The sequence below is a fragment of the Peromyscus californicus genome, unplaced genomic scaffold (assembly GCF_007827085.1).
Source record: "Peromyscus californicus insignis strain IS unplaced genomic scaffold, ASM782708v3 Scaffold_7__1_contigs__length_154581171, whole genome shotgun sequence".
Taxonomy (NCBI): domain Eukaryota; kingdom Metazoa; phylum Chordata; class Mammalia; order Rodentia; family Cricetidae; genus Peromyscus; species Peromyscus californicus.
Window position 1 is genome coordinate 21638485 of NW_026294595.1, and position 27330 is coordinate 21665814.

Sequence of the window (27330 nt, forward strand, 5' to 3'; positions counted from 1 at the left end):
GACCCCTGCATCAGCTCCTGCCTCCAGGCTCCTGCCCTGCTTGAGTTCCTGTCCTTGTATCTTTAATGATAGACTGTAATGTGGAAGTGTAAGCCAAATAAATCTTTTCCTCCATGACTCACTTTGGTCATGGTGTTTCATCAGAGCAACAACAACCCCTAACTATGACACTTGCCAAAAGCATGGGATTTTACATTTCAGCTCCGTGTTTACTTTCATCAAAATCTTTGTGTTTCTATTGTGAAATAATCTTTTCGTACACTGTGAAGATGTGTCATTTGCATAGGTTTAATAAAAAGCTAAATGTCCAATGGCTAGGCAAGAATTTTTGGGCAGACAGGACACTGGGAGGAAGAAGGACAGAGATGCCAGGGATGCAGAGCAAGCAGCATGAGTGGTACAAAGTAAAGGTAACTGAGCCACAGAAAAGAACACAGATTGAAAGATATGGGTTACATTGAGTTAGAAGAGCTAGTTAGAAACAAGCCTAAGCTGTTGGCTGACATTTTATCATAATAAGTCTCTGTGTTGTGGTTTGGGAATTGGCTGGAGGTACAGAGAAAGATTCCCTGTATGTTTCAGTAAATGTACACTTTACTTTCTTGCCATAGAATAAAGGTTGAATGTACTATGGGACATTATGAACCATTGTTTCACAACTGTTTCAATGGCCTATTATTTACTTGACACTTTAAAATAAAATAAATATGGGTTTGTTTTCTTTGATTTTAATTGTTGAACTAGAACATGCTGAATAGTCCCATACATGCTAAATATAGATTAAATTTCTAGCCACTTTTGTTTGTTTTTTGTTTATCGAGACAGGGTTTCTTTGTGTAACTTTAGCTGTCCTGGAACTCACTCTGTAGACCAGGCTGACCTCAAACTCAAAAACGCCCTTGCCTCCACCTACCAAGTGCTAGAATTAAACACATACAACACCACTGCCCTGCATTTTATTTTTTAAAGTATTCTAAACTGAAATAAGAACCTGTATGCAGAGGCTAATATGGGGCTACAGAAACAAATGAGTGAAAATAAAATATCATTGTATGTTTTATTAAAGAAATTAAAGAAAATTTTCAGGATAGTAGGAAGTGGCATGAGCAACAGTGTCCGATCCTGAAGTTTTCAGGCATTTGTGATTTTAAAGGAATCTTGTGATGATAAATATCTTCACTTAATCTTTGCTATCATTCCTTCAACCTACAGGAGGCTGGTGAATACTTACAAATGACCTTTTTAATTATTTGTCATTTTAAAATATAACTAAGGAATGTGATAGAAAACAATAGGGGAGTAATTTATCTGAGCAAATGTAAGGAGGTTTCAATGTGCTAATGAAAAAGTTGACTTCAGCACTCAATTTAGCTAAATACACAAATTTTGCATATACTTCTCAAACACATAGATCTGAGAAAGGAAGACAGTGTTTCTGATTTCCTAGAAGCACACCTCTATAAATTGTAGTAGTGCTGGGCTCAATGGTACATGCCTAGATTTCCAGCACTAAGGAAATGGAGAGAAGAAGTTTTAAATTCAAGGCCAGCCTGGGTCACTTAGCCAGCCCAAGGCCAGCATCAGATACATAATGAGACCTTATCAAAAAAACAAAAGCAAAGACAGAACAACTAACAATGAAAGCTGAGCCATTTCAGAGACTACTAGAGGGGACAGAAGCATAGATCTACTTCAGGAATCCAGGAAGAATTTTCATTGGCAACGACTTTAGAATAAACTCCGAACAATGAGACTACACATGTTGTGAAATGATTCTAGACAAAACTGCCCCAGGCAGAGGGCAGACTGAATATAAGACACCTCAGGTGAGCTACACAGACCCTCGTAAGGAAAGAAATGGAGGGCAGGATGCCTAAAGATCACTGAAAAATGAATTATCGGGCACAAGGTAAAGTCAGGAAAGTTTCAGAAGTGAAATCAGCTAAGACAGTTTTCACCAGCACAGATGGGGTCAGGTATCCTTTCAAGCTCACTTGGAATTTGCTGGAGGATTTCCTGTTTGGAGGTACCACAAACTTATTCCTACTTTTAGAAAAGATGCTATCATCTTTTGAAAATGCCCTGCACTCCTGGGGAAAAATATGATTGTCCCATGTAAGTTTTTTTTTCCCTATTAAGTTCCTCAATGAGAAAGTTTAAAAGCAAAAAAAAAAAAAAAGGAGAAAAGAAAGAAAGAAAACAAGACCATATTGATTTGTTACAACAGTGCAGGAGTCTCCCTTCTGTGCTTCAGTAGTCATAGTTGCTACAATCTTACTCATGTGCATTATAAACAGAAAACTTTTAATTTTATTACTTGTCTTTGTTTTCAGACACATATTAAGCCATTTAATTCTCAAGAACTAATTTTTATCCTCTTGTATATGAACAGAAATAATGGTAGTCATTCCAGTCCAAGGCTGTTGCTTTGTATAGTTGTAGCCCTGAATTTCAGTCCTAAGTGACATTGCATGTTAACCCTGGCTGATTGCACTGGCCACAAATCATCAACATTTCCTTTTTCCTCTGCCTAAAAACAATGTCTAGCGTGCCAAAGGAAACTTAAAATCTAAACCATCATGTTACATCACATTCAGTTTTGGCAAGAAGTAGATACTGTTTTATCCTCAACAGATGTGACTGAAAGGATCAATATTGTTGACATTGTTCCTCTCTTATGGATAGAAATCAATACTAACAATGACATTCACCATTATGTTCTGAGGAGGGAATTTTTACCATTCATAAAGTCATGTTGAGCTTGTTCTCTATTACAGTGTCACAGGTTGCTTCTGATGGAGAACACTTTTATCTGCAATTGGCTAAGTCATTTATCTTAGTGAAACATCACAGGCACTGACGGCATTAGCAACATGGTATAGGAAAAATGTCATCATTAATTATCCCGAGGGCTGAAGCTGGGTTCTGTGAGCTTCAAGTAGCAGACTCACACAGGCAGGAATGTAGTTTGTGATTCAAGCACAGTTAAGTGTAATATATTGCTAATGTCTGTTTAGTTCTTCTGTTTAGTACCTCTCCAGTCATCTCTGTGTGTGTGTGTGGGGGGGGGGAGTGTGGTGTGTAACTGACCAAGAACAGGGCTGTGTGGTCTGAGCTTACTAAATGCATTGTATTTGAGCCTCTTGAGAAGTTTTCTGATAGCTATCAGTGTTTTTAAGAGTAAATTTACCCAGTACCTATACAACAAATGACAGATCAAAGCAAATCTTAATTGAGATTTTCCTCTACGTTTTAACTGCCTGGATGATACAAATTTACAAGGCACATTTCCCTGATGGTTATGGATGATGAGCATTTGTTTAAGTATTTCTCTGCCATTTGAGAATCTTCTACTGAGAATTCTCTGTTTAGATCAGTACCTCATTTTTAAATTGAATTGTTTGGTTTTTTTTGGGGGGGTCAGTTTCTTGAGTTCTTTATATATTTTGGAGATCAGCTCTCTGTCAGATGTAGAATTGGTGAGGATCTTTTCCCATTCTATAGGCTTCCCTTTGCATGACAGAAGCTTTTCAATTTCATGAGGTCCCATTTATTAATTGTTGATCTTAGTGTCTGTGCTACCAGTGTTCTATTATGGAAATTGTCTGCTGAACCAATGCATTCAAGGCTATTGCCCACTTTCTATTCTATCAGGTTCAGTGTAACTGGATTTATGTTGAGATCTTTGATCCTCTTGGATTTAAGTTTTGTGCAGGGTGATAGATACAGATCTATTTGTATTCATCTATATGCCAATATACAGTTATGCAAGCACCATTTGTTGAAGATGCTTCCTTTTCTCCATTATATAATTTTGGCTTCTTTGTCAAAAATCAAGTGTCCATAGATGTGTCTGGATCTTCAATTTAATTCCATTTATTGACCAGTCTGTTTTTATGCCAATATCATGCTGATTTTTATAACTATGGCTCAAGAGTAGAGCTTGAGATCAGGAAAGTGAAGAGCTTCAGCAGTTCTTTTTTTGTACAAAATTGTTTTATCCATCCTGGGTTTTTTGTTTTTCCATATGAAGTTGAGTATTGTTCTTTCAAGGTCTTTAAAGAATTGTGTTAGAATTTTGATGGGCATTGTATTGATTCTGTAGATTGATTTTGGTAACATTGCCATTGTTACTATGTTAATCCTACTGATCCATGAGCATGGAAGATCTTTTTCTCTTCTGATATTTTCTCCTTATCCTATGCAAAAAAATATGCCTTGTACCTTTCTCTCCAGCTATGAGACTCTCTGACCAGGAATTCTGCCACCCCTTCACTAATCAACAGTAAAGATTCATGAAGATGTTGAAACAGGAGATGGGTCAGTTTCTTAGTTACTAAAATGTACAGTGGATAGATATGATCTCTGTTTAAGAAGTAATTAGTGCTTTGTACAGCGTTTGTCTACAAAAGACCTGGGAGAAACTCAAGAAAGTCTATACACAGAAACAGCTGTCTATCACACTCTGACATTAGAAAACTTAAGAATGACATTTAATTGATACTGTTGGATCTTTGTGTACTTGTTAGAATTTGGTCTATCTTAACCTCAGATTTAGGTGAAGGCAAAGAAAACTGTAAGACAGAAATTAGCATTCTATCCCCAGTTATAAAAATCCAGAGAGTGGGGGGTCAGAAAGATTGGTTAAGAGTACCTCTTGTTGTTGCAGAGGATGGATGTCCAATTCCTGGCACCCACACAAGGTGACTCACAAACAACTGGTGTAATTTCAGCTCCATGGGTTCAACACTTCAAGTCTCCATTGGTGCCTTCATTCACATGTACACACCCAATAGACACACATGTAAGTGTAAGGGAGGGAACAGTAAAACCCTGAACCAGGCCACTCCACAGGTGGAAAGAAGGATTATTTGGAGACTTTATAGCTGCCATGGTTACTTCTCAGGGGCAAAGAGAAGCAAAAATCATTTGGAGGAGTCCAAAGCTGCCATAAATACCCCTTGGGAGGCAGAGGACAGCAGAATGGTAAGGAAAGTCATGCCTATTTTAAAGAAGTGGGGGAAGTATGGAGCCCAAAAGAGCCTGGTGAGTGGGTTTGAGAGTCACAAGAGACCCAGCAGCCAGCATGGAACTTTGGTACGTCATGGGTATGTGCTAATAGGGAAGTAGATGCCTCATTTGCTGAGGTAGGGAGAGATAAGGGAGAGATAGCTCTTCCTACCAGACAGATACCCATTTCACAGGTTTCACAGGAGTACTGAGTGTACACATCAGTAATTCTCTGTTGAACATGTCAAGAGTCTAGGGTGAGCTAACCCAGACTGTCATTTAGGACATTGTCAGTGTCACTGCAATTGGAGGTTAGGACTTAACAGTCCAACATTTTGCTGATGATAGGGACTGATTAGAGTTATGATCTGACAACTTTAAGCTGAATTGGGATGTTGTAGGGGTTCCAGGAAGGCTGGGAAGTAGGTCAGTCAAAGGTTGAGGGTGCGCAAACAGGCAGGTATGTAATAGTAGGAGACCCAGGGAAATTTTGTCACAAGTGTCTGGATTATGGACCACTGTGTAATTTTGCCAGTTATTTTTCTGGAAAAAATCCTGCAGAGATAGAGAGCAATCATGATTATGTGGCACAAAGAGACTACACATGGGACCAACTTCAAATGTGGCAACACTTACACCTTGGCAGAAAACTGCCCTACACTTCACCTGATGCCAGACCCTTCTCAAACTGTGAACAAACAACACTTGAGGGTCCACTACCCCACTCTGCCTTGCCAAGGTAGGTCAGGTCCTAAGGCTTTAGTGAAATCTCTGAGTCCAAGGAGGAAAGACACTTAAGGAGACAGGCAAAGGGAGGGGTAGGAGGATTCATGGGCCTAAGAGAGACCCAAAGGAGAGTGCTGCAAAGGAGTCAGCCCCTGGAGGATGTAGTTTGTGAGTCAGCTCATGTAAGTCCTTAATCCTCTCTTTCACTTGGCCAGACTGCCCCACACACAATATTCTGCATCAGTAGGTAAATACTCTGCCACTGAACTATATTCTTAGTCCTTTGTGGAATTCGATCCTGTTTAAATAACAGAATAAAATAAGATAAAATGTAACACATCAGAATAGGATAAAACAAACAAAAAGGAAATTGCATAAGGGAATGAATAAGAGTCAGAGATCCAATCTATGGCATATTCAGGAACCCCATAAAAACAATAAGCAGGAAGCCAAGATATATACACAAAAGACCTATAGCATAAAAAGAGAGAAAAATACATAAATAAACTAAAGTTAAAAAATAAGATCAAGAAAAAAAAAGAGAAAGAAAATCCATGACACCACATAAAGACGAAAGGATCTTCCAAAGATGCCATTGAGTTTGTTTTCTGTTGGCAATCTACTAATGGGGATGCAGCCTACCCTTAAGAGTACTTTGTTTCTCCAGTGAAACTCCCTTGGAGAAAACTAAATTTTCATTTGCAAGAGGGTATCAATTGGCGACACCTTCTGGGTTAGTGATGGGGACTTGTGTCCACTTCTCTTTTCAACTCTAGGACCCCATCTGGTACAGATTTTTGCGGGCACCCTGGATGCTGTCTCATTCTCCATGAGTTCATATTTGCTTTAATTATTTTGTTTTCTTGGTGCCCTATGTACCCAATTCATTTTGTACTCATTCTGTCTCTTCTTCAGAGGAGTTCCTTGAGATCTGAGGAGAGGGATATGATGGAGGCTTCCCTTTTAGGGATGAGAGTTTCAGGATTTCCTTTCTCTACATAATGCTTGGGTGTGGGTCTCTGTATTTGTTCTCATCAGCTACAGAAGGAAGCTTCTCTAATGATGACTGCGCAAGGCACTGATACGTAAGTATAGCAGAATGTCATTAGGAATTACTTTATAGCTATGTTTTTTTTTTTTTTGTTTTTTTTGGTTTTTTTTTTTTTTTTTTTTTTTTTTTTTTTTTTTTTTTTTTTTTTTGGTTTTTTGAGACAGGGTTTCTCTGTGTAGCTTTGCGCCTTTCCTGGAACTCGCTTTGGAGACCAGGCTGGCCTCGAACTCACAGAGATCCGCCTGGCTCTGCCTCCCGAGTGCTGGGATTAAAGGCGTGCGCCACCACCGCCCGGCTATAGCTATGTTTTTATTATTTAGAGAAGTAGTATTTGGATTTACCATAGGTTCTTGGGCAATCTTGTCTAAGATTCTCAGTCATCTAAGCAGTGTTGGGTACAGTTTCCATCTAGTAGAGGAGGCCTTAAGTCAATACAGATACCGGTTGGTTACTTGACAAGCTGTGTCCCACCATTGCCCTAGCATATCTTGCAGGTAGGACATTAGTAAGTCAAAGGTTTTGTGGTTGTGTTGCTTGTTTCATTTTTCCTTAGTATCGTGGAGAGTATCTTTCTGTACAAAAGACTCCTACTCATAGGGGTTGAGGTACTATTTATGTCAACTCCTCCATGGTCAGTGAGTTGTATAGGTGATATCTTCACCAATGTGGCCTTCCCATAAGTTTGTGGAGAGCAACATGTAGTCTTGGCAACAGCCTTGGTTGTTTAGAGACTCTTTTTTTTGTTTGTTTGCTTGTGGTTTTTTTCTTTTTTTACAATTATTATTTTAAAAAAGATTTTCCCCGAGGTATTTTATGTCATTTTTGGCTATTGTAAAGGGTGATGTATCTCTGATTTCCTTCTCAGCCTCTTTGTCAATTGTGTATAGGAGGGCTACTGCTTTTTTTGAGTTGTTCTTGTATCCTCCTATGTTGCTGAAGGTGTTTATAAGCTGTATCAGTTCCTTGGTTGAATCTTTGGGGTCACTCAAGTATCCTATCATGTCATCTGCAAATAGGGAAAGCTTGACTTCTTCCTTTCCAATTTGTATCCCCTTAATCTCCTTATGTTGTCTTATTGCTCTGGCTAGAACTTCAAGTACTATATTGAATACATATGGGGAGAGCAGACAGCCTTGCCTCGTTTCTGATTTTAGTGGAATTGCTTTGAGTTTCTCTCCATTTAATTTGATGTTGGCTGTTGGCTTGCTGTAAATTGCCTTTATTATGTTTAGGTATGTTCCCTGTATTCCTGGTCGCTCCAAGACCTTTATCATGAAGGGGTGTTGGATTTTTCAAATCCCTTTTCTGCATCTAGTGAGATGATCATGTGGTTTTTTTCTTTGAGTTTGTTTATATGGTGTATTACATTGACGGACTTTCAATTGTTCAACCACCCTTGCATCCCTGGGATGAAGCCTACTTGATCATGGTGGATAATTGTTTTGATGTGTCCTTGGAGTCTGTTTGCCAGTATTTTATTGACTATTTTGCATCAATGTTCATGATGGAGATTGGTCTGTAGTTCTCTTTCTTTGTTGTATCCTTGTTTGGTTTAGGAATCAAGGTAATTGTAGCCTCATAGAAGGAGTTTGGAAAAGTTCCTTCTGTTTCTATTGTGTGGAACAATTTAGAGAGTATTGGTATTAACTCTTCTTTGAAGATCTGGTAGAATTCTCCGCTGAAACCATCTGGTCCTGGGCTTTTTTTGCTTGGGAGACTTTTAATGAATGTTTCTATTTCCTTAGGGGTGATTGGACTACTTAAATAGTTTATCTGCTCTTGATTTAACTTAGGTATGTGGTACTTATCCAGAAAATTATCCATTTCTTTTAGAAATACCAGTTTTGTGGAGTAGAGGTTTTTGAAGTATGACCTGATGATTCTCTGGATTTCCTCAATGTCTGTTGTTATGTCCCCCTTTTCATTTCTGATTTTGTTGATTTGGATGCTGTCTCTCTGTCTTTTGGTTAGTTTGGATAAGGACTTGTCTGACTTGTTGATTTTCTCAAAGAGCCAACTCTTTGTTTCATTAATTTTTTGTATTGTTCTCTTTGTTTCTGTTTTACTGATTTCAGCTCTCACTTTGATAATTTCCTAGGAGACTTTGCTTCTTCTTGTTCTAGAGCTTTCAGGTGTACTGTTAAGTAACTAGTGTGAGATTTTTCAAACTTAATTATGTGGGCATTTAGTGCTATGAATTTCCCTCTTAACACTGCTTTCATAGTGTCCCATAAGTTTGGGTGTGTGTTGTCTTCGTTTTCGTTGATCTCTAGGAAGTCTTTAATTTCTTTCTTTCTTTATTTCTTCCTTAACCCATTGGTGATTCAGTTGAGCATTATTCAGTTTCCATGAGATTGTAGGTTTTCTGTAGTTTTTGTTGTTGTTGAAATCTAACTTTAGACCAAAGTGGTCTGATAGAACACAGGAGGTTATTCCAATTGTTTTGTAAAATCTGTTGAGATTTGCTTTGTGGCCCAGTATGTGGTCGATTTTAGAGAAGGTTCCATGGGGTGCTGAGAAGAAGGTATATTCTTTTTTTGTTAGGATGGAATGTTCTGTAGATATTGATTAAGTTCATTTGAGTCATGACATCAGTTAAGTCCTTTATTTCTCTGTTAAGTTTCGATTTGGGAGATCTGTCCAGTGGTGAAAGTGGGGTGTTGAGGTCTCCCACTATTAATGTGTGGGGTTTTATATGTGGTTTCAGCTTTAGTAATGTTTCTTTTACATATGTGGGTGTGCCCCTTGTGTTTGGGGCATAAATGTTCAGAATTGAAACTTCATCTTGGTGGATCTTTCCTGTGATGAGTATGTAATGCCCTTCTTGATCTCTTTTGATTGATTTTAGTTTGAAGTTTATTTTGCTGGATATCAAGATGGCTACACCTGCTTGTTTCTTAAGACCATTTGATTGGAAAGACTTTTCCCAGCCTTTTATTCTTAGGTAGTGTCTATCTTTGAATTTGAGATATGTTTCTTGTATGCAGCAGAAAGATGGGTCCTGCTTTCGTATCCATTCTGTAAGCCTATGTCTTTTTATAGGTGAATTAAGTCCATTGATATTAAGGAATATTAATGACCAGTGATTGTTCATTCCTGTTATTTTTTGGTGGTAGTGTGTGTGTGTACTTCTCTTCTTTGGGATTTACTGCTGTGGCTTTATCTATTGCCTGTTTTCGAGGGTGTATCTGACTTCCTTAGGTTGGAATTTTCCTTCTAGTGATTTCTGTAGGGCTGGGTTTGTGGATAAGTATTGTTTAAATCTGGCTTTATCTTGGAATGTCTTGTTCACTCCGTCTATGATGATTGAAAGCTTTGCTGGATATATTTATTAGTCTAGGTTGGCATCCATGGTCTCTTAGTGTCTGCATTACATCTGTCCAGGTCCTTCTGGTTTTCAAAGTCTCCATGGAGAAATCGGGTGTTATTCTGATGGGTTTGCCTTTATAAGTCACTTGGCCTTTTTCCTTAGCTGCTAGATGGATCTAGAAAAAATCATCCTGAGTGAGGTAACCCAGACTCAGAAAGACAAACATGATATATACTCACTCATAGGAGGATACTAGATGTTGAACAAGGATGACTGGACTGCTACTCACATCACCAGGTAGGCTACCTGGAAAACCGGACCCCAAGAAAGACATGGGGGTCTCCCAATGACAGAGAAATGGATGATTTCTACATGAACAGCCTGGACATGAGAGGGGGTAATGAAGGGCGAGGGTGGAGGGAATGAGAGCTTTGGGGAGCGGGAGATCCCAGCTGGATCAAGAACAGAGAGGGAGAACAAGAAATAGGAGACCGTGGTAAATGAAGACCACATGAGAATAGGAAGAAGCAAAGTGCTAGAGAGGCCCACAGAAATCCACAAAGATACCCACACAACAGACTGCTGGCAATGGTCGAGAGAAAGCCCAAACTGAACTACTCTGGTGATGGGATGGCCAAACACCCTAATTGTCGTGCTAGAAACCCCACTGAGGGATCTGGATGTAGGGATCCACAGCTAAGCCCCAGGTGGAGCTCCGGGAGTCCAATTACCGAGAAAGAGGAGGGTTTATATGAGCGAGAATTGTTGAGACCAAGGTTGGATAAAGCACAGGGACAAAGAGCCAAATGAATGCAAACACATGAACTATGAACCAGTGGCTGAGGGGCCCCCAACTAGATCAGGCCCTCTGAATGGGTGAGACAGTTGATTGGCTTGATCTGTTTGGGAGGCCTCCAGGCAGTGGGACCAGGTGCTGTGCTCATTGCATGAGTTAGCTTTTTGAAACCTAGGGCTTATGCAGTGTCGCTTGGCTTGGCCTGGGAGGAGGGGACTGGACCTGCCTGGACTGAGTCTACCAGGTTGATCTCAGTCCTCCAGGGAGGCTTTGCCCTGGAGGAGGTGGGAATGGGGAATGTGCTGGGGGAAAGGGAGGGGTGCGGGAGCGGGGAGAACATGGGAATTCGTGGCTGATATGTAGAACTGTATTGTATTATAAAATAAAATAAAATACAATAAAAAGATTTTCTTTCGTTTTGCATACCAACCCACTCCCCCTCCCTCCTCTTCTCTTTCTCCACCCTACCTACCCCCATCCCAACCCCATCCCCTCCTCATGGAGAGTAATGCCTCCCTTAGGTAGTCAACACAGGCTGTTATACCATGTTGGGGCTAGACCTAGTCCCTTCCTCCTGCATCAAGGCCAATTAAGGCAGTATACCATAAGGAATTTAGTCTAAAAAGCCAGTTTGTATACCTGGGGTAAGTCTTGGTCACATTGCTAGGGGACCAACATACACCTTCACATCAAGCAATGCAACTTTCACCCACAATCAGAAGGCCTAGTATAGTCACATTCAGGCTCCCCAGCTGTCAGTCCAGAGGCCATGAGCTCCCATTAGCTTGGGCCTGTTATTTTTGTGGATTTACCCATCATGAGTCTGACCCCCGCCCTTCTTGCTCATAATCCTTCCTCCTTCTCTTCAACTGAACTCCAGGATCTTGGCCAAGTGCTTGGCTGTGGGTCTCTGCATCTGTTCCCATCAATCACTGGATGTAGGTTCTATGATGACAATTAGGGTAGGCACCAATGTGAGTGGAGGGGATGGATAGTTCAAGAACCCTCTCCACCATTGCTATGAGTTTTAGCTGGGGACAATCTGGTGAGTTGCTGGGGTTTTCCCTAGCTGCAGATTTCTCCCCATCCCCTTAATGGTACACTCTGTCTAGATATCTCTTTCATTGCTCTCTCTCCTTGTCTCACCCCCATGATCCCACCCCCCATGCCCTCCTATCCCCTCCCCTCTATTTCCCCCTCTCAAGTTGCCAAAAAGACCTTAACTCTTCCTGGGGTGTGTGCTACCACTGCCAGACTTCTGCTAAATGGCTTGCTATTAGCTCTGACCACTAAGAAACTTTATTTATTAACATACAAATAAAATCACATTTCAGCACAAATAAAATATCACCATACTCTCCCCCATGTTCCTACCTCTCATCCCCTTCTATACCATCCCCTCTATTCCACACTCTCAGTTTGCCCAGGAGTCTTAATTCTTTCCCCTTCCTGGGGCGATCCCTGTGTGGCCCTCTTAGTGTCCTCTTTACCTAGCTTGTCTGGGGTTGTGGGTTGTAGCCTGGATATCCTTTGCTTTGCTTCTGACATTCACTTATGAGTGAATACATACCATGTTTGTCTTTCTGGGTCTGGGTTACCTCACTCAGGATGATTTTTTCTAGTGTTTTTTACCACTACATAATACTCCATTTTCTATATCCATTCTTCTGTGGAAGGTCATCTAGGATGTTTCCAGGTTCGGACTATTACAAATAATGCTGCTATAAACATGGTTAGGCAAATGTCCTTGTACATGGTTGAGTAACTTTTGGGTATATGCCCAGGAGTGGTATTGCTGGGTGTTGAGGTATGTGCATTCCCAATTTTCTGAGATACCATCATATTGATTTCCAGAGTGGCTGTACAAGATTGCATTCCCCCCAGCAGTGGAGGAGTGTTCCCCTTTCTACACATCTTCTCCAACATAAGCTGTCTTCTGTTTTTACTATCTCAGCCAATCTGACAGGCATAAGATGATATCTCAGAGTCATTTTGATTCTCATTTCCCAGATGGCTTAGGATGTTGAACATTTCCTTAAATGTCTTCTGACCATTTGAGATTCTTCTGTTGAGAATTCCCTGTTTAGTTCTGTAGCACATTTTTAAATTGAATTATTGATGTTTTGCTGTCTAGTTTCTTGTGTTCTTTATATATTTTAGAGATCAGCCCCTCTATCTGATGTGGGGTTTGGTAAAGATCTTTTACCATTCTGTAGGCTGCCTTTTTGTCTTATTGACAGTGTTCTTTGCCTTACAGAAGCTTCTCAGTTTCAAGAGGTCCCATTTATTAGTTGTTTCTCTCAGTGTCTGTGCTACTGGTGTTATATTTAGGAATGGTCTCTTGTGCCAATGTGTTCAAGGCTATTTCCCACTTTCTCTTCTATGAGATTCAGTGTAAATGGATTTATGTTGAGGTCTTTGATTCATTTGGACTTGAGATTTGTACATGGTGATAGATATGGATGTATTTGGATTCTTCTACATGTAGATCCAGTTATGCCAGAACCATCTGTTCAAGATGCTTTTTTTTCCATTGTATAATTTTCACTTCTTTGTCAAAAATCAAGGGTTCATAAGTGTATATGTTAATGTCAGGGTCTTCAGTTTGATTCCATTGATCAATGTGTCTGTTTTTATGACAATACCAAGCTGCTTTTGTTATTATAGCACTATAGTAGAGTTTGAAGACAGGGATGGTGATGCCTGGGGAAGTTCCTTTGTTGTATAAGATTGTTTTGCCTATCCTGGGATTTTTGTTTTTCCATATGAAGTTGAGTATTGTACCTTCAAGGTCTGTGAAGAATTGCGTTGGGATTTTGATGGGGGATTGCATTGAATCTGTAGACTGCTTTTGGTAAGATTGCCATTTTTTACTAGGTTAATCACACCTATCCATGAACATGGGAGCTATTTCCATTTTCTGATATCCTCTTTAACTTCTTTCTTCAAAGACTTGAAGCTCTTGTCACACAGGTCTTTTCCTTGTTTGGTCAGAGTTACTCCCAAGATATTTTATGTTATTTGTGGCTATTTTAAAGGGTGATGTTTCTATAATTTCTTTCTCAGCCCATTTATAATTTGTATATAGGAGGGTTACTGATTTTTTTTTTTTTTTTTTGGTTTTTCGAGACAGGGTTTCTCTATGTAGCTTTGCGCCTTTCCTGGAACTCACTTGGTAGCCCAGGCTGGCCTCGAACTCACAGAGATCTGCCTGGCTCTGCCTCCCGAGTGCTGGGATTAAAGGCGTGCGCCACCACCGCCAGGCGATTTTTTTTTTTTAGTTAATCTTGTATCCTGCTACATTACTGAAGGTTTTTACCAGCTGTAGGAGTTCCATGGTGGAATATTTGGGGTCACTTATATAGACTATCATACCATCTGCAAATAGCGAAAGTTTGACTTGTTCTGTCCCAATTTGTATGCCCTTGATCTCCTTTTGTTGTCTTGTTGCTCTAGCTAGAATTTTGATTACTATATTGAATAGGTATAGAGAGAGTGGGCAGCCTTGCTTAGGTCCCTCTATGCATATTTTCCTCTTCTTGTGGCTTCTTTTGCTCAGCATTTTACCCTCCTGTTTTACCCACATTGACATAAATGGCAGGATCTGATACTGTTTGTGATACCTTAACAGGCAGTTAGAACCTAACTCAACAGCCCCTGGTGCCTCACCACAAATGGTCAGTTTCAGAAAAGGAAGCCAATGCTGTTATAAAACATAGTGATCTGTCCTCTTAACTATTCAAATAAGAGGCCACACAAATGGCCCAAGAGACAAGGCCACATAATATATCTTAATGGCTGTAAAAAATGGACCCCATTCACTGTAATGCAAGGGACTCTCTCAGAATTCATCTGCTGTGTGTCTGCCTAAGTGCCTATTATTCATTAAAACTTTCATATCAATCTGATCAGGCAAATATTTCTTCCTACTCCTTGGGAGAAAGTTTCAACATGTTTCAACATGACAACTTTAATAATGAGCAGGACCTCAGACCTTACATAAGGAATTTCTACCTTGTCTTTGAGATCCTGCCAGATGTCTGTCAGGAGAACTGTAATGACTCAACTCTGGCAGGTCAAGTCTAGTGATGACCAGCTCCAGTTTGTGGGGTATTGCTAGTGAATGGCCCACCTGGAGTACCACGACCGCACGAGAATCAGGACTTGGGTAGTCAGGAAGGCAAGGATTTGGCAAATGACAGACAACACACTCAGAAGTGGTTTGAATCTGTTGTAATTTTACTTCTGTAAATCAGTAGTTTATATACAGAAAAGAAAACTATCAAGTCATACAAGGAACTACAAGAGCTTGGCAATAATTCAATTATATCATCTTTAAAAACAGCAAGCACACAATCATCAATCAGTGCTAGATATATCCCTTCATACACAGGAACTTTATGACCCAAAGAGCAGTCTGTGATTTCTAAACGTAATACAGTCCCTAGACTTGTGTAGACTTCTTGCAGTTGTAGCTGTGTCCTTTATCTTATCTCAGCAGCTTTCTAGTTTATTATGCACTTCTACTTTTCTGGTAATCATGACCCACTTAGCCAATTTGGATGCTGCAGACCCTCTCTAAGTCTTTCTTTAGTTCTTTCACCACATATCTCTTTTAATATAAAACCTTTTTTATCTGCTGGAATATGGACTCTTGTACTTTTTTGCCTGTAAGGGAAGGGGTTCTGCTATAGTCCTTAAGGTTTTCATGCTGAACTTCCTCAACAGAGGGGCCCACGATCTGCCTCCTATGAGATAACGTTTTCTACCTTAAATCACTTTAGTTGGGATTCCTAAAAGATTTCTAGTGGGTGAGTGTTTATTTCCTAGAAGTTCCTGAACCTTTATAATTTCTTTATCTAGTGGCTTGGGGTCTTTAAGAAATAGCTCATTCTGTTATATCTGATTAAGATCCATGTCCAGCTTCCCCTATCCTCCATAGTTCACAGCCCAAGTATTAATTAATTTTGACTGTGCTTTGTAGATTAATTAGAACATTATCAGAAAAGCAGTTATACAGAACCCATAGCCCAGGGAGCTCATGATCTGTGAAATCCATCTTCTTTGAGAAGGAAGCATAACACAGGCACCCTGTCAAGGACCTCAGGGAGCTTAGTTCCATGGGACAGGTATCTCCCGTGTGCTATTATTGACATAATTGTTCATGTCACATGGACGACACTGGAGTTGGTGTGACAGGGTATCATGTTGGAACATGTGTCCCTCCAAATCCATGTTGAATCTTCATTCCTAAAGCAATGATAATATTGAGAGTTGGGGCCTTTGGAGTTACCAACCCAGGAGGTTCACCATTATGACAGAATGTGTTGCTTATAGAACAGGGCCTGAAGGAGAGTACAGTCCTTCCCAGGATCATGTGAAAACATATAACAAACTGCCATGTTAGAACAAGAAAGCAGCCCTCATATATCCAAAACTACACCTCATGCACTCCAAATATCTGAATCTTAACATATCTACTTTGAATGTAGATATGTTGAAGTCTACAATAGCCAGCCTTTATCACAGCATTTTTTATCTTACTTGCAAAGGTCCCTGGAACATCCTCTGGGTTCACCTTCTTACTGATAGATATCAGAGTCTATACCCAATAAAACATAGAGCTTTAGGGGCCTATGTTTTCAGTGTTAACATTTTTGTTGTTACTACTGTTAAAGTGGAGCCAGTCCTTCCTAGGGTTTGCTTGTGAAATGTCCCATGTAGACACTTCTGTGTTTGACTTGTGGTCTCCAGCAGGTGATTGTCTTGGGAAGTTGGGGCCTAGCTTTAGGGAGGGGGTCTAGCTCCAGGAAGCAGTTTGTTAGCCTGGTGTTGGAGGTGGGGTGACCAGTACAGTGTAAGCAGCCACATGCTAACACCAACTACTCTTGCCACCATGCTTTCCCTGTTCTCATAAAGTGTGAGCCGAAGCAAATCATTCCTTATGTTACTTTCTGTGGGGCACTTGGTAGCAGTGACTGCAGAGTAGCTAACACAGTCCTTTAGACAGGAGTGTGCCCATCCCTCATTGGTCCATGTCTTGCTCTGACCTCACAAGGAGTCACTGTGAGGAATGACTGACACCTGTGCATATAACACACTGCCTAGGGCTGGGGTTTGTCCTTCTAGTACAGAGAGCTGTTTGGGTGGTAAACTGTGGGACTTGGATGTTGGTGAAAGTTTTGGAGTGCTATATTGGTGAAGTTTTGGATTCGGACGCTGGTGACTTGCTGTACTTGATAGAGTGAGTTTTTCTCTCACTTTGCTGGTTGTGCTTTGGGGGTATTGGTTTTCATTTTTCATTTTATTTTTTGTAATTTATGTTTCTGGTTTTAGATGTTAATTTTTACATATTTTAAATTTTCTTTGTTAACTATCCTCCATTTTTCTTTCTCTAACTACTCATTTTCTTTGTCTCTTTTTACTTTTTAAAGATTTTGTTTTAGTAACTATTAAGCATATAAAGTAAAAAACTTCACTGTAACATTTCTGTATCTGTACATAATGTACTTTGGTAATATTCACCTACTCTATATACTTACCCCCTCCTCTTTCCCCTTCACATCCCTAATCATTCCCTTTTACTATCAGGTCCACTCCCCAACCTGAGATCCAAGACTTGAAAAAAATGTCTTTGTGGGACTGGCTTGTTATACACAACATGGTTTCCAGGTCTATGCGTTTTCCCTGAAAAATGACAATTTCACTCTTTTCAGCTGAGTATTGGATTCTTGCCCTTCTGTTTCTGCACAACATTGCTATTCAGTTGGCATATGTTACAGCCTTTACATGACTAGGTGAACCCATCTTCTTCATGAAGTATGGTCCTTTTAAGTGCTGTTGAATTTTGTGTGAACTATTAAGTACTCTTCCTAAGGACTGTTGCATCCTTGTTCACCAAGGATGTTGATTATACCTTTTTCTTGTTACTGTATCCACCTGGTTTTGGTACCTGAGTAATACAGGCTCCTAGGATGAGTCTGGAAGCATCCTTCCCCTTTTCATTTCATGTAATCATCTGAGAAGCATTAGTATCTTGGTGATATTTTATGTATGCTCTAACAAAGCTTTCCTGAAGATCATTAAGACAAAAAACCCAGCCACTAGAGAGACTTCTTACCTCTAGCTATCCTCAGAATGAAAGGGTACAAGAGTCTGTCTCCAGGAATCCTCAGACTGAATACAATGAGCTCCTGTCTCCTCCCACCTTATATTCCTTTCTCTGCCCAGGAATATCCCTTTAGGTCTCCACCTTCCTAGTGCTGGGATTAAAGGTATGAGCTATCACCAGCTGGCTCTGTTTTTCTTTTAGACTGGATTAATCTCATGTTGTCCAGGGTGGTCTTGAACTTACAGAAATCCATCTGCCTCTGCCTGCTGAGTGCTGGGATTACAGGTGTGAGCCATCAACACCTGGCCTCTATGGATAACTAGTGGCTTAGCTCTGCACTCTGATCTTCAGAGGTCTCCTAGAAGTCACCAATGAGTTTGTCTGGTCCTAGAGTTTTTTTTGTTTGTTTTTTTTGTCAAGAGATTATTTTAAATTACTATTTCAATTTTGTTGCTTTTCTTTCTGATTTAAATTAGTTCTTTGAGAATTTCATACAGTATATTTTGGTCATGTTTATCCCTTCCTCAAATTTCTCTCAGATCTTTCATACTCTCTTTCCTACCACCCATGTTTGTGTCTTTTTGTTTTGTTTTTCACCATCAAGTACAGTTTCTGTTATCCTTATACTCTTGGATATATGGCCTTCCACTGAAGTGGGGTCGGTCCCACATACCAGGGTCCACACCCTTAAAATGTTTTCTCCCTCTCCTGAAATCTATCAGTTGTCAATAGCTCATCAGGAGTGTGACTTCTTGTCCAACCTCCCCTCTTCATGCTGAGACTTTGGTCTGGAGTGAGCTTAAGCAGGTCACAATGCTGTAAACTCAGATGGACAAGTGCCCTGTTTTGTGCAGAAAACAGTTTGTACTGTCATCCCCTGCCTCTGACTCTGACAGTCTTTCAGTTTAGGTGTTTTATACCTTCTTAGTTGAGTTTTGGTGGCTAATGTGTGTCTAGAAGTTTATTCTAGATTATTCCAATTCACTGGAACATTTTAAAAACATTCCCTAGTGATTGTCTAGATGTCTGGATTTCAGTTGTATCTCTGGTAATACCATGTTATTTTGTCTCCCATATTATTAACTGGTATCTTAAAGTTTTCTATTAGTTTCTCATTTTGTCTCTAATATTATTAACTTGTATCTTAAATTTTTCTGTTAAGTTATTTTGGTTAAGATTACATCAATTATATTTATTCTTAAAATAATCAAGTCTTTGTTACATTGGTCCTTGTATTATTTTAGTTTCCATTTCATTAATTTCTGCTCTGGACTTGAGCATTTCTTCTATGTCTCTTGGGTTTGGCTTGTTCTCGTTGTCCTATGACCATGACATGCATCATTAGGTTATTTTGGACATCCATCTTTTTTTTTAAGTGCAGGAATTTATAGCTGTAAATGTTACTCCTAGACCCACTTTTAATTAATTTTTATCTTGCATCACTAGTTGGTGTTGGTACGAGCATTTATATCAACAAAGATGAGGAGGTGGGAAATGGCTCAAGGCAACACCCTACAGTACAACTCCTTTGACGAAGAGGCTTTGACAGAGCACTATAAAATCCTAAAGACCCTTGGCCAGGGAGCATTTGGAGAAGTAAAATTGGCTAGCCATCTACTCACCCAGACAAGGGTAGCAGTAAAAGTTCTTCCAAAAGGCACAAAGAATAGCTTCATCGAATCAGAAATTGAAATAATGAAATCTCTAAACCATCCCAATATCATTAAACTTCTGCACATAATCGACACCACAAATAACACTTACATGGTTATGGAACATGCCCCAGGCGGAGAGCTGATGGGCAGGATTGTGGAGTTTGGCTACCTACAGGAGGAGGAGTCCTGTAAGGTATTTAAACAGATAGTATGTGCCCTTCAGTATTGTCACAGGAAAGGGATTGCACACAGGGACCTAAAGCCTGAAAATATTTTAGTGGACGGCAAAGGAAATATAAAACTCAGTGATTTTGGGCTGGGCACCACGCTTACCATGGGGCAGAAGCTAGCATATTTCTGTGGGACCCTTCCTTATTGTGCCCCAGAACTCTTTAAAGGTGGAGGCTACGATGGCCGAGCAACCGACATCTGGAGTTTGGGGGTTGTACTCTACTTTATGTCGACAGGGTGCCTCCCTTTCAAAGGGAGTTACCTTTGTAGGACTAAAGGAGAAGATCTTGGCAGGAAAGTACTCTGTTGAATTCAAGCTGTCGCCAGAGCTTTGGGATGTTATTGCTAAGTTGTTAACTGTAAATCCTGGACAACGACCAAGAATAGATGACGTTGTGGGCTTTCAATGGCTAAAGCATGGCAATGAAGGTTCTCCCAATCCCTTTAGAGAGAACGATGAGGACAGCTACCCAGACCCCACTGTGATGGTCATCATGGGTGTCATGGGTTATAAGCAAGGAGAGATACTGGAAGCTTTACGGGAGAAGAAGTTTGATCAAGTGATGGCCACCTACTTGATTCTTAGGCAGCAGTCACCCTGGGAAGACATTATAAAAGGTCTTCAGCCCAAGCAGTCTGCTGGAACCTTGAACCTTACAGGCCTTCTCACAATACCTAAAGTGACTATAAAGAGGGGATCTAGTGTCCCTATCCTTCCCACTTCTTCCATTTTGCCCACTCTACCTGAGAGTCCTGAGAATGATAAAAAGGGGAGGTACAGTACGCCTCCCGCCCTGAACTGCCCTAACAAGAAAACAGACCCAGTTCACAGAATCTGCCCCCAGCATGTACATGAGGCTACTTTCATGAACAGCACCTGGGGGGATTTAGAGAGCACTATTAACACTTCCGATGAAATATGTACCAGAGTGTCTTCAGCACTGGAAACTTATTCCAACAAGTTATCCTGGAATGTGTCCAAAGCTGGCCCTAACAAATCAAAGAGCAAGGCATCCTCACAGGATGTTTTATCTCATCACACCTCTATGGAGGAAGTTCAGTACAAAGACGTCAACATACCAGGTGAAAATATTGCCTCATCTCTCCCACAAACCTCACCTCAGGAGGATCTCAGAGAACAGCCCCACATTGTGGCTATAGGAGGTTCAAAGAACAACATGACCTCAAAGGATAGATCACCTCCACTCTCCAGCAAGGAGGCCCAGGATGAGGATCTCATTGTACAAGAAAAAGACCTCAGCCCATCCTCCCCAGAAACATCCCAGGGATACCTCAGTGGCCGGTGCCAGACTGCACCCAGAGCCCCCTTTAGAAAGCGGATTTGGAAGAGCCTAAAGAGCAGGATTATAAAAGGCCTGAGAAGTTTATGTTGCTGCTTACCAACAGAAAAGAGGGAGCGCCTAGGCTGCAACAAAATCCTGGCTGTGAGCTTAAAGGGCCATGGAGGGAGCCAAGGTAACAGGTAGGTGGAGAGGCTCCAATGCACTTTTGTATCCAGGCCTTTTTTAAAATCCTGTTCATTTCTTTAAAGGAAAAAAAAACTATTTATTTACTATATGTGTGTGGAAGTTAACTTGCTGGAATCAGTTCTGTCTTCATACCATGTGGGTCCTAGGGAATGAATTGAGGTCCCCAGGCTTGGGGTCAAGTGCCTTTACTCACTACGCTGTTTCCTGGACTAAATGATATGCTTTTAAATAAACAGATTATAGACATACTCATTTTAGGAGTTCACACCAGAAAGTAAATCCCACAGTATCCTTCCTGAGAAACTTGACCTAGATGTAGACAGACAGCAGAGGATAGTGCCCCGAGGCTGGGCAAGGAGAGGAGAAGGGTTGGTGAAGAGAGCAATGGGACAGGCACTCAGGAGGAATCAGACTGAGGCCCAGCACTGCACAGGACAGCACAGCCAAGCAGAAGACCTGCGTGTTCTCCTAAGAGGCCCCTTTTTTTGTGTCTGTTTTCAAGTGCTGTTGGAGGCACTGTGCTCCCCGAAAGCTGAAACCAGAGAGTGAAGAGCAGCATGCTGAGGATGCACACGGGCGCTGGAGAGAGTCAGGTAGGAAGTTTAAATGGCTGTGTACCATGGGAAGCTGTGTTCATATCACAGGCTGAAACTAGGTGCAAAGTGTTCCTGTGTCTGCAGAGGATGACTGGGGAGGAGGGGGCATGCCACACCCTTGTCAGATCACCTGGACCCTGAGGACTGAGAAAGGATTCTGGGAGGCAGGTCTGACAGACTCATGATCCTTCTGACTGTCCCTTGTAGGTAGGTTCATGATGGCTGGTGGTGCCACAATTGTGCCAGTAAAGTGAAGCACTCTGTGGGACCAGAAATCCTTTAAACAAGGATCCACGGAGTGCTGTGATCATTAGGAAAACAGGCGTCAGAGGACCTTCCATGCACAGTGAGATCGTCAGTCCAGCTACCTGATTCCAGGTGTACCTGTGAGCCATTAGAAGAGACAGCAGCACCGGAAGCAGAGGAGGACCCCAGAGGGCCTGCCCAGTTTGTGTGCGTTCACGATGAATATTGCTGACCAGGTTGGAGCCAGACACAGAGGAACGAATTTGCAGGGAGTGTCCGTCTTGTGCTCATTTGGGAAGGTAGAGTGTGTGGCAACAGGTGAGTCCATTAGTTATGGTGCAGCTCTTAGAACCATCCTGAACTACTAGACAGCTTGCTTCCTGTCCCCACCAGATCCAGACACCTTCACAACACACCCCAGGACTATTACTGGTGAACTGCTTGTTGCTTTGCAACCTGAGTCATATGGATGCACTCTTCTGTACTCTGTATCTGGACAGACAGGGGCACACACACACACACACACACACACACACACACACACACACACACACACACACACACTTCTCCCAATGTACCTCATGCACAGTTCACACTAGTGAAGTTTGCTTGAACTGTAGAGGACTCCCATTCCAAGCAAGATAATTTCATATTTCATGTGATTTCCCTTCTGGAAATGTCTCAAAATTCCGCTAAGTCAGCTTGTTCCTGACTCTACCCTCAATGCAATCACTTACCACCCTGTTCTACTGCTTCCCAGGAGCCATGTGAAGCCAACACATGCCATGGTGCACATTTTGCCCCAGGCCATCCGGTCCTGTGCAAGGTAAGGCCCACCAGCTGTGCTTTGTGTGGAAGCAAGGTGAGGTCTGGAGTGTTTGACAGTTGGATTCAGAGATGGAGCTGGTTCCAAGTGTGATCATTGATAGAATCTGTTGATGGAAAAACAATGGCCTGACAGTGAAGGTGTTCCTCTGGGTGGCTCATGGTCTCCTGCCATATTTCCACCTCCTAAGATAACTCAGAGACACTTAAAGGGATTTAAGGGATCAGATTCACACCCCTCCTTAGGCCCACACTGTAGTACACCCCAAAATCACACTTTAGTACACCCCAAGACCACACTCTACTAAACCTCAAGATACTATTTTCAACAGCATCTCACACAAAGTTTCAGCTGTTTTCTTTCTGACATCCTGTAGGGACATTGCTGCTGCTGAGGCTTTGTCTCCAGGCAGCAGGCTGGGAAAATCCTTTGCTGCCTGTGTGACCCTATGCTGGGGCTACCCAAGAGACTCCTGGGACTATACTCAGCAAGGGACATTTTCAACTGGATGGTGCTTAGAGCAGGAGATGCCACTCAAGCCCTAACACACTGGATGGAAGGGGGACACACAGGTGATGCTCCTCTGCTCAGGCCATGGGGAAGATGTGATTGGTTACAGGGTGATGGACAACTAAACATTTTGTAATCTTATCAAAATGCCTTGTTTTCAGGTCTCCTTGATAAAAGAGGCTTCTTCTGATTGACAGGAAGTTGGGCCAAAGACTTACAAGCAGATGGACTAAGAGCAACAAAAGAAAATGTCTACTGATCCAGGTAACACCCAGGCCCTTGTACTAACTCCTTGTTTTGGTGGAACAGTGTCTGAGGCAGCTTGGAGATTACCTCACTGAGGGTAATGCCTCTCTGTCCTGGCAGGAGGCATGTGAGGGTGAGGTGCTGCTCATGTCCCCTCCATCTACTGTAGGGAGTCAGCTGTTGTTACTGTTCCCTTGATCACCTAGGCAGGGACACCACTTCTCCATCAGAAATACTGCCAGCTGCAAGGACAGACATAGATAACACTGACAGTAATTTGAGGGCTTTTATAGTGGGTCCCCTTTTAGAGAGTGACATCAACCAATAACTAGAGAACTGAACCATGAAGACAGTTCCTAAGAAAAGGTCCTAGATAGTGAGAGCTGAGTGACTGATGACTTTATGCGTTGTGTATCCAGGTGAAGATCAGCCATCGAGGATATGCTCAGAGAGCTGGGCATAAGATTGCTCTGCAGAAGTGTTACCAAGAAAGACAGGCACCAGACAAAAAGATATATGGCACAAATATCTGAATAAAGAGACTGTTTTCTTGCTACAATAAATTCCTTTGTATATTTGAACCACATGCTCTGGTGTCGTGATTTATATCTATATAAACATTCTGATAGTGAATTGGTCAGCATGTCTGTCTTCTGAATGCACCCTTTCTCCCTGTGGTGAGAGCAACCCTCATTCTCCATGATGTACTTTGGTCTTCATTCTGTGCATTAGATCTCTGCCCCTCTTCCTTCTACATACTGCCTAGTCTACATCCTGGAAACATCTCTCCATCCCGCTATTATCACTAATGGAGAGTTTGTTTTAGGCTCCACATACGCAGTGTTCCTCTCACTTAAGGATAATATTTCTTACCATAATGTCTTTCAGGTGGACTCAGGTTGACCACAAGTCTCAGTATCCATCTCCCCTTTCTTTTTCTGAGACAAGGTCTTGCTATGTAGATGTATCCAACCTTCTTATTAAATAAGAAACACAGAACCAATGCAAAGAAGAAAGCCAAGAGGTCAGAGCTAAGAGCTAAAACCTTACCCTTCCTCCTGCGATGGTCCTACCTCTCTGAACCAGAGTTACCCCTCTGTTAAAGTCTTTATATAGAGTTCCTGTCCTGCCTTCTCATTGGTTGTAAACCCAACCACATGAGCGCCTCCTCACGGCCTGTCTGTATAGGCCTCCAGGTTTTCCATGATTGGTATTAAGATTAAAGGCATGTGTATCCAATAATGGCTGTATCCCTGAACACACAGAGACTTACCCAGATCTGCCTACCAAGTGCTGGAATTACAAGCGTACGCCACCACTGCCCTGCTTTCCTATGCTATTTGCTGATAGCTCTGACCCCCGGGCAACTTTATTTATTAACATACAAATAACATTTTAATACAAATAAAATATCACCATAGACAAGGTCTTGCTATGTAGCCTAGGTTGACCCACAATTCCTGATACTCCCGTTCAGAATCCTGGGTACTGGGGTGACAGGTTTGTACCTCCTGAATTATAATGCCTAATCACATTCTTCTTAAACAGACATGTGGATGTAGGGTAGACACATTGTTAAAGGATTAGGTTTTGATTCATTTTGAAATACTTTCATCTTTCTCTGCAGTTGTCCTATCTCAGCATCATCAAAAAAATCCTTATATTTGGGTGTGGAAATGCTCACAAGGGCCCTGACTCCTAATCACAAGGCACTGCCTTTGTGTAGCCTGTAACCTGGTTCCCTCCTCAACTTGTATTTCTGCCCTGCCATTCACATCCTGTTGAGGGGGCAGAGTTTCCTTCAAAGGAAAAGGACCTGTGAACTAGAGACTGAGAGGCTTCCAAAATGACAGAAGTCCTGGCCCCCTGCAACCAAATCACTGTCAGAAGAAACTCAAAAAGCAGCTCACTTCTCTTCCTGTGGAGACACAGACAGCATGGGCCATCTGGCAGGTCTGGTTTTAGTTTCATGAGGGGTCCTGTACTGTGCTGTATCAGTTCACCCCTTGCTGCACGCTGGTTGACTCCATAGCCTGGTTGTCAGGAATAGGTCTTGGATACATGGGGCAGTACACAGGTCTCTTTGGCATCCTGACCTCCTTTCCTTTGTTATGTCCAGAATGTTGAGATGATTGGATCACAGGGCAGACATGGTTTCACATTTTGAGAAATCTCCACACTGTGTCTCATGATGATTGTATCAATGTTTGCTCTGCCAACAATGTCCAAGGGTGTTTAATTCACACATAGGCAAATTTTTTTTTTGTCGTATGATAATATCCAGACTAGTTCATATGGTGACATTTATGACAACTCATTTATCAATGGTTGGCCATATCTCCTGGATGAATGGAGTTTAATTCACAAAGTTCTAACCTATGTCTCTTCCTTGGTGAGTTTTCCCTACTTTTCCAATAGTAATTCCAGAGTATCAGGTCTTACATGAAGGTAGCCAATCCATTTAGAGTTGATTTTTATGCAGGCAGAGAGATAAAGATCTAGTTCACTCTTCCACATCAAATGCCCAGTTGATTTTAGCACCATTTGAGGTCTACATAGGAAGTTCCAGGCCAATCTGTGCTAAGTAGGGAGACTATATCTATAAATAGATAGATAGATAGATAGATAGATAGATAGATAGATAGATAGATAGATAGACAGACAGACAGGTGAAAAATGCGAAAGGTAGATACAGGAATTTTCCCAGGGGCCTGCTCAGAGATGATTCCTTCCAGAGTCAAGGGGAAGACACTATGTCCACCATGGAGTTATCTGAAGGATGAGAATCTATTTACACCGTGCTCTTTTGTCCATTCACTTTATTTATCTAAGACAAAATTCTGTCTATACAGCTTCCGTTCTGTCCTGAACTCTCTGTCCCTTCTTTTTCTGTCCTCTCATAGTTTTAGTAAGCTCCTATGCATTCAATCTCATCTTGATCTTCAGTTTCTCCATCCATGCTAATTTCTTCTCTTTCTACTCTCTTGACCTAACTCAATCCTTATTCTCTACAAAAAAATCTGCCTTGTTCCCTTCTCTCCAACCATGAGACTCTCTGACCAGGAATTCTGCCTCCCCTTCACTCCAACCTGGATCTGCCAAAATCTTTTGTTCTGAGTCAAATGCTCTGGAATAGCATTTAGCCAGTCTGGGGAAGGAAAGTCTGAGGTTCAGTTGCAAGAAACAAGGCTAAGCATCTACAGTCTGCCTGTCTCCTAGGCTCTGGAGGGGTGTTACTTAGTAGATCAGCAGAAGGTCTGAGAAACTTAACTGTTTGCCATATGGCCTAGTAGTATAGGAGCACACAAGATTTTCATAGCAGAAGAAGGCAGCTGGTATATATTAAAGGCTGAATAACACCAAATATCCCCTGTAAATCGCATCCCTCTAGAAAAAATTCCTTGATCTTTCTATGTACAGCTTTATTATATACAGCTGAATCTCTATAATATATTCTTGTGTCTCACAGCAGGTAGATACCTAGGATTCACTTCAGATTTGTCTGTTCTCTTCCCAATTATCTATC

General features: G+C 41.4%; 1 protein-coding gene across 1 annotated transcript; it reads left to right on the forward strand.

Annotated features, from left to right (window-relative positions):
• Nucleotides 1–19483: 19483 nt before the first annotated feature.
• On the forward strand, nt 19484–21377 carry LOC128100415 (sperm motility kinase X-like). The gene is given in 2 exon segments (XM_052722552.1): nt 19484–20140; nt 20142–21377. Coding segments are annotated over 2 exon segments (1893 nt in total).
• The last annotated feature ends 5953 nt before the right edge of the window (nt 21378–27330 follow it).